General features: G+C 47.2%; 1 protein-coding gene across 1 annotated transcript in view; it reads right to left on the bottom strand.

Moving 5' to 3' along the window:
* Positions 1 to 2,235: 2,235 nt before the first annotated feature.
* samd14 (sterile alpha motif domain containing 14) overlaps positions 2,236 to 8,176 on the bottom strand; it is an 11,966-nt gene continuing 6,025 nt past the window's right edge. The window contains exons 6-11 of the mRNA XM_041957812.1: positions 7,955 to 8,054; positions 6,675 to 6,743; positions 6,411 to 6,567; positions 4,501 to 4,620; positions 2,990 to 3,145; positions 2,236 to 2,391 (exon numbers count right to left, since the gene is read on the bottom strand). Of these exons, the coding sequence (XP_041813746.1) occupies positions 2,236 to 2,391; positions 2,990 to 3,145; positions 4,501 to 4,620; positions 6,411 to 6,567; positions 6,675 to 6,743; positions 7,955 to 8,054 (758 nt within the window). The remainder of the gene's footprint in view (positions 2,392 to 2,989; positions 3,146 to 4,500; positions 4,621 to 6,410; positions 6,568 to 6,674; positions 6,744 to 7,954; positions 8,055 to 8,176) is intronic.

Here is an 8,176-nt window from a genome sequence, read left to right as displayed (position 1 = left end):
AACTACAAACTACAAACTCAACCCGGAACCTTTAATCCTGAAACTACAAGTCAGAGGATGGTCTTTAAATGACCCTCTTCATGTGTCTGCACAAAATAAAACATCATCTTCTGAGAGTTTGAGGAAAAAACAAACATTTTTTTATTTGAATCCTCTTTAAAAAAAGACATCTGACAGCAACGATCAACCGTTTCCTTCAAAATGATGCTCGCTGATTTTTTACTGGAATTCATTTTACTGTGGACTCAGAGGTCACAAGTCAGAGGTCAGAGGTCAGAGGGTCAGGGGGTCAGAAGGTCACAAGTCAGAGGTCAGAGGGTCAGGGGGTCAGGGGTCAGAGGGTCAGGGGTCAGAGGGTGTGAGGGTGTGTTCTTCTTGTTCTTCTTCTCCTTCAGACTTCTTCAAAACATTTCGGCAGAACTAATGACTCTGTTCCAGAAGATCTGACGATGTGTTCAGGTGCCTGAATTGAAGCAACCTGAACCGGGTTCCCAGGTGCTCACCTGAACTTTTTTTTTGCCAGGATGCCACCTGAGAGGACAAATTGGAAGCTTGAATTTTTAACTGATTTCAGAATAAAATAACAAATTTCACTTTGTTATTTTATTGGAAAATTAGATTCTTTAATTTTACCCTGGTGTGCAGGGGATTCTGGGAGCACCAAAGGAGATGTCGCCTTTAATTTGTTACGGTGGCCCCAGAGGACAAAACACATGTGAGAGCAAAAGCAAAGACATGAAAGGAACAGTGTGTAGGAAGTAACCACCTGTTCAGGTTGTTTGAACAGCATCTCAGCAGAGTAGCTGCTAACTGCTGCTCACCGGACTCTGCTGTCTTTGGCTGTAGCTGCTAGCTGCTCGCATGTTGACGTTTTGTGAGTTCTGGAGATACAAAGTGGTATTATGAGACTGCCGCTAACTGGTTAGCATGCTAACGTCAGCACTGTTATTTCTTCACATTCTGGTGATGTTTGTTCATTTACGACATCAGAAACTTTGATTCTCTCCCGTCTGTTCAGGACGGCCTTCTCTTTATAACGTCTCCTTGTCGCTTGTTTTTACTTGTTGGGTTTTTTTTTGTTGTGCTTGTATTTATCCTGTGTTATTTGTGTTTTACCCGCTCTGTAAAGTGTCCTTGAGTGTCCTGAAAGGTGCTTCCAAATAAAATTTATTATTATTATTATTATTATTATTATTATTATTATTATTATTATTATTATTATTTTGTGACCGTTTTAAACTAAACTTATATCTGGCGTATTGTACCTTTAATTTGCTAATTCGTCCATCTTTCATTATGTCATTTAGTTTTTATTCAGTGAAATGTGATGTGTACATAGAGTTTATTCTTATTTATAATTATGATGATTTTTTGGATTTCACTTCAGATTTAGTCTGATTGTCAGAAAATGGCTCCTAGTTAATATTTGCAAATATTTTTGTCGTTATTTTTTTAAATGTATCAATGCAGCAAAATGTGACAGATACAAGAATTAAAACAAAATTAATGTTTTTAACATAAAACCACTAAAATTAGACGATGGTGAACTGCTGGATTTGTCCTTCAGGGCCACCGTAAGAGTCTGAAACATGTCAATGTTCATTTTAACCATTTATGACTTTTCAACACGCGGCTGCAGAAACCAGGACTGAATCCAGGACACCATGTTTATATTTGTCCTTTTCCAGGACTTCAAGGCTGTACGAGACATGATCCGGTTTTCTGGGTTGTCTGGAAACGCATCCAGAGACACAGAGACTACCCTCCCAAATTTAGTGTCCTCTGTCCTTTGTCCCCCCTCTGTCTGTCCTCTGTCCCCCTTCTCGCTGGCCTGTGCCCCCCCACTCTCCTCTGTGCCCCCTCACTGTCTTCTGTCCTCCCCTCTCTGTCCTCTGTCCCCCCTCACTCTCCTCTGTGCCCCCTCTTTGTCCCTCCTCTCGCTGTCCTCTGTTCCCCCTCACTGTCCTCTGCCCCCCCTCACTGTCTTCTGTCCTCCCCTCTCTGTCCTCTGTCCCCCCTCACTCTCCTCTGTGCCCCCTCTTTGTCCCTCCTCTCGCTGTCCTCTGTTCCCCCTCACTGTCCTCTGCCCCCCCCGTCCTCTGTCCTCCCCTCTCTGTCCTCTGTTCCCCCTCACTGTCCTCTGTCCTCCCCTCTCTGTCCTCTGTGCCCCCTCTTTGTCCCTCCTCTCGCTGTCCTCTGTCCTGCCCCCTCTCTGTCTCCCTCTGGTGGTGGTGGTCAGTTCCTGCGCTGTTCTTGGTCTTTTCTTCGTTGTTTTTCTTTCTGTTTCTCCATCTTGTCCAGAGCTTTTCTCTCCTTCTCTGCTGCACTTTGGATTTCTTTAATGCGACGCTTCAGAGCGCCTCGATCAGACGAGCTGATGACGCCCAGACCCTGCAGAGGACCAGGACAGGGGACACTTGGTCAGTATTTAAACATTACATCTGTTAAGGACACCTTCTGCTCAGATTGTGTCTCTTCAGTCATTAGTTGATGCTAAAAGATGTTAAACTATCCACATTTCACGTTTAAAAAAACTGAATTTGTCTCGTCAAACTTGTCTTTGGTCGCATTAATGTGGAAGCCAAGTCCTGCCTGAAAGAAAAACTGATGAAGATGAAAAACGAATTCAAAGTTAAATAAAAAAAAATATGGTAAGTCAGAATTATGAGTTTCTAAGTCACAATTATTAATTCAATAAGTTTCTTTTTTTCCACTACTCTAAAAAAAATCATGGGACAAAATCGTGACTTAGTCTCATTTTGTTGTTGTTGTTGTTGTTGTTGTTGTTCTTCTTCTTCTTCTTCTTCACTTATCATCATGTTTTAATTTCCTGGCACTGATAGTCTTCCATACTTGATTCATGTTATAGATATCTGTCAGGCAGCAACCCTGTTCTCTGATTGGATAAAAGAATGTGGCTGCTTAATGTTCCTGATGAACTGAGCATGCTCAGACCCCACAGAGGACGTCATCCTCATCCTCATCTCACCTTCAGCTTGTTGCCATCCATCTGTAGCAGCTCCTGCCCGTCGACGTCCCTAGCGCTGAATTCTGGGATGTATTGCTCCATGTTGAGTCCTTTCAGCCACTGACAGACCTGCTGAGTCGTCCACGAAGACACCGGACAGGACGGGTCATCGAAGGGCTGAGCATGAGGAGGAGGGGGGAGGAAGAAGAGGGAGGAGAAAGAGGAGGAGGAGGCAGTTTGTTGTCAACACCAACAATTTGTGCCATTAAAAATCTGCTCAATTAACTGAGCGAGCTGTGAGCCGACCCCAGAGACCCGCTGACACGCAAGGTAACACACACCTGCCGTGACATCACTCCTTCAGACTGTTTGTGTCACATGTTCACATCAGCTGCTGCTCATTGGTTTAATGAAACTGCTAATCTCTGCTAACACCAACATATAGTGCTATCTGTGAACCAGTTAGCTGTTAGCAGCTCCTACTAGCAGCACCTGTTAGCAGCTTTTGTTAGCAGCTCTTGTTAGCAGCACCTGTTAGCAGCTCTTGTTAGCAGCACCTGTTAGCAGCACTTGTTAGCAGCTCTTGTTGGCAGCTCTTGTTAGCAGCACCTGTTAGCTGCTCCTACTAGCAGCACCTGTTAGCAGCACCTGTTAGCAGCTCCTACTAGCAGCACCTGTTAGCAGCACCTGTTAGCAGCACCTGTTAGCAGCTCTTGTTAGCAGCTCTTGTTAGCAGTGTAGTCATGGATGTCCATTTCAGTGGACAACTGATGCTGAAGAAAATATTCTCAGTCCCGCGGAGTCTTCTTCGCTGGTTTCTCTGTGTATTTCTGGAGGTTTTCAGCCTGTGGACCTCCACTGTGAGTCAGCCTCTGGCTAACTATGAGTGGTGATGGGTATTTGGTGATGTAGGCAGCGACCGTCTCTGCGCTGAATGTCAGTGTTGTCAGTGGCTGCCTGCTTTGACGTGTCCCGGTCTGTGGAGTCAAAGCAGTCCTGAGGAGCAGAGCTGGCCCCGTCTGGCCACACACCTACCTGTTTCTGAACACCTGTGGTCTGTATGCTGGTTTTACCATGACAGTGACGTGGTCAGAGAGACAGGCATGCGCAGACCACCACGGCATCACGACACCAGGCATCACGGACTCCACCCCTGTGAGTTTTTTAAACCAAGGCTCAGTCCGCTCGCTGCCACGTCAGCCGCTGGAGATAAACGATGGAGTCACGATTCAGTGAACGCAGAAACACAGCGTCCTCTCGGGTCACTCCGGGTCGATCTCAAGAGACGTTTGTGGTCCATTTTATTGTCCAGAGGGCGCACATGTGCCAACAGAATGGTTGCGATAGCCGGCCTGTGTGGACGAGCCACTAGCCCAGCCCAGATACCTCGATTACTAGTCGAGGCCGGTGAAGGAATCCGAGTCTGTCCGCCTGTTTCCAGGATGTCACAAACATGACGACTTATGCAAAGACACACATGTCAACAGGCGTGTGTGTGTGTGTGTGTGTGTGTGTGTGTGTGTGTGTGTTACCTCATCAGAGGACTGGGACAGGGTGTGGTACGGATGGGAGGATCTGGAGGAGGATTCCACAGGGGGAGAGGTGGAGGAGGAGGTGTGAGGAGGAGAAAACTCCTCACTGAGAGCCGACTCCTGGAGGAGGAACAGAGAGAAGATTCAAGGTTCACCACCAACATCCGTCCATCTCACTTCCTGTCTGTGGCTCTCTGCAAGCCCATTGGCTCCTACTGAAGACTTAAATCTTCAAAAACACACACTCACAGACACACACACACACACAGACAGACACACACACACTCACACACACAGACACACAGACACACACACACACTCACACACACTCACACACACTCACACACACACTCACACACACAGACACACACACACCCTCACACACACACACACTCACACACACACACACACACACTCACACACACAGACACACACACACCCTCACACACACACAAACACACACACACTCACACACACACACACTCACAGACACACACACACACAGACACACACACACTCACACACACACACACACTCACACACACAGACACACACACACACACTCACACACACAGACACAGACACACACACACACTCACACACACACACTCACACACACACTCACACACACACACTCACACACACACACACACACAGCCTGCCCATTAGGCAGCTCTCTGGTGGATCTTAATGGATCTTTTTCCTCTGAGCTTTAACGGTGAAGACTCATCAGAGGAAGAACAGATGAGATGGACAGAAAGATGACAACAGGAAGTAAAAGCAGAGAGTGTGTTCATGTTACACACACACATATTTCTATCTTTGTGAGGACACTCAGTGGTGTAATGCATTTTCTAGCCCCTAACCCTGACCTAAACCTGAACCTGATTCTAAACTAACCCTTCAAAGGGTTTTCTTACAGCCCACAGAACAGCCACAGCTGTGTGGTCATGTGACTTTCTGTGTGTGTGTGCGTGCACGTGTGTGTGTGTGTGTGCATCTTGTGGTGGTAAATCTAAAAGCATGCAGGATGTCATGTGGGTGAAGATGAGTAAATCAGAAAAATCAATGCACAGAATACACAGGCTGCAAACTGATACACTGTGTGTGTGTGTGTGTGTGTCTATGTGTGTGTGTGTATGTATGTGTGTGTGTGTCTGTGTGTGTCTGTGTCTGTGTGTGTGTGTCTGTCTGTCTGTGTGTGTGTGTGTGTGTGTTCGTGTGTCTGTGTGTGTGTGTGTGTGTCTGTATGTGGGTGTGTGTGTGTATGTATGTGTGTGTGTGTGAGTGTCTGTGTGTGTGTGTGTGTGAGTGTCTGTGTGTGTGTGAGTGTGTGTGTGTGTGTGTGTGTGTCTGTCTGTGTGTGTGTGAGTGTCTGTGTGTGTGTGAGTGTGTGTGTGTGTGTGTGTGTGTGTGTGTGAGTGTGTGTGTGTGTGTGTCTGTCTGTGTGTGTGTGAGTGTCTGTGTGTGTGTGTGTGTGTCTGTGTGTGTGTGTGTGTGTGTGTGTCTGTGTGTGTGTGTGTGTCTGTGTGTGTGTGTGTGTCTGTCTGTCTGTGTGTGTGTGTGTGTGTGTGTGTGTGTGTGTGTGTGTGTTTAAATAGAGCTGGACTCTACTTCACTATTACACCTCACCCTCAGAGAACGCTGGTCTCTGATTGGCTGGCAGGTGGAACCTTTGTGAACAAAATGACAACTAGTGGAAACTTCTCTCGACGAGATTAAATCTCATGTAAACAAGATAATAACTTTGACAAGTCCAGATACTGAATCTAAGACGTGGTGGTTTTGAATAAAGGAGGGGGGGGGTCATCGTGTTCATCGAGCTTCATGTGAAACACCTGAAGGAAGCTGAGAATCATCGAGCGAATGAAGACGGACACACACGGACAAACAGCTGCGTTCTTCTCTACCTGGGAGTGAGACTTGCGGGGTCTTGGGGAACTCAGCGGGGTGATTTTGGGGGAGCAGGGGGGAGTCCCGGACGAGGAGAGCGACCCCCGTCCTTCAGTGAACCAGGAGAAAGGGACGAAGGATCCCGAAGACCGAGAAGGACTCTCAGACGGCTCTCTGAGGACAGAAGACAAGGCGAGGACACAGAGACGTGCGACACCTGATTCAGTGGATGTGTTTGTGCTTCTGTTAAATGCTGAACATTGTGTGTGTGATGGACCCACCTGCTGCCCACAGAGAGCCGGTTGGATTTATCCTTCCTCACCCTGATGTATGAGCGCCTGAGAGTCACCCTGACAGAGACACACCGAGACATCTTCACTCACATCAATGGCAAACATTCCTGACAGGAAACTGATCGGTCCGTCCCTGCTGAGGTCATCAGACATGTCTCGTCAGATGTGTTGATGTGTTTTTGTTCACAGCGTCATGTCTTGTCTTGCACTTCCTGTTTTATTGTGAAACCTAACTCTCCTCTCATTTCAGGCCCTTGACTTCCTGGTGTGTTGCCCGCCTGTCTGATTGTCTGCCCCGCCCTAATTGTCTCCACCTGTTCCTTGTTACCTCGTGTATATATAGTCTGCGTCTCCCTTTGTCCTGTGCCAGATTGTCTCGTGCCATGTCTTGTACTGCCGTGCTGTCTAGCGTTCATGATCCTTGTCTCCTTTGTTATTCATCATTATTATCCTTAGCGCGTTTTGTTTTGTTTTGTATTTCTTCCTGAGCGATTTCAGTTAACAAATTAATCCTCATTGATGAAACCTGGCTGTTGTGTGGGTCTGCATCATTGAGTCCAGAAACCTCGTGCCTCCGGGCTTGTCATGATCAGACATGTTGGACCCGTCGGTCAGCGTTCGAGTGTTCGTGCTGCTTCATGTGCTAGCATCTGTTCAGTGGGTAGATGTGTGCTTGGCTATCTTCTATGACTGGACGACCATGTGTTACAACAATAGATCAGTGCTGTAACAGCGCCTCCTGTAGGCGGTGGCACACACTGCAGCAGAGAGATGCAGAGTCAGAGATGGTTTTGAATTAAAAGAACGTGAAATCCATCAGCTTAACCCTGCAGGCCCCCTTCTGGCACAGAGAGTAATTACAGTTGACGTGATGCTCCTGCCTGTTGTGGCCTACGGTGGTCCCCCCTCAGCTCTGTGAACCAGTCATCGGTGGCTGACGGAAAACGGTGGAAACGTGGCCACAGACATCAGATTTACAAACTCAGGTGTACTGTGAAATACACAAACTTACCTGGCGACGACAGGCTTGATGAGCACTGTGTGACAGGCTGGAACGTAACGCACCTTCACTTACAGGTAAAAGGTTTAAGGACCTCATGTGGCTCCCAGAGTCACTGATCGATCCTGATGAACGAACTTCCAGCAACAAGGTGCATAAACTCAAAGGTCACAAGGTCAAAACTTGTGTGTGTCTGTGTGTGTGTGTGTGTGTGTGTGTGTGTCTGTGTGTGTGTATGTGTGTGTGTGTCTGTGTGTGTGTGTCTCACCCTAGGTCCAGAAAGCGTCTCTTGGTTTTCTTGTCGAAGACGACGGTCGGACTGCCGGGATCAGCCGGACTCGTGTCCCGACTCGAATCAGAAACCAGTACTGTAACACACACACACACACACACACACACACACACACAGTCATTCATGTCAGTACTAATATGAATCAATAATAAATCAGTCTGAGGTGTGTGACTCTGTTCATGGACACACCAGTGTGTA

The sequence above is a fragment of the Chelmon rostratus genome, chromosome 17 (assembly GCF_017976325.1).
Source record: "Chelmon rostratus isolate fCheRos1 chromosome 17, fCheRos1.pri, whole genome shotgun sequence".
NCBI lineage: Eukaryota > Metazoa > Chordata > Actinopteri > Chaetodontiformes > Chaetodontidae > Chelmon > Chelmon rostratus.
The sequence above is the reverse complement of the archived record's forward strand: the minus strand, read 5'-3'. Positions and strand labels throughout refer to the sequence as shown.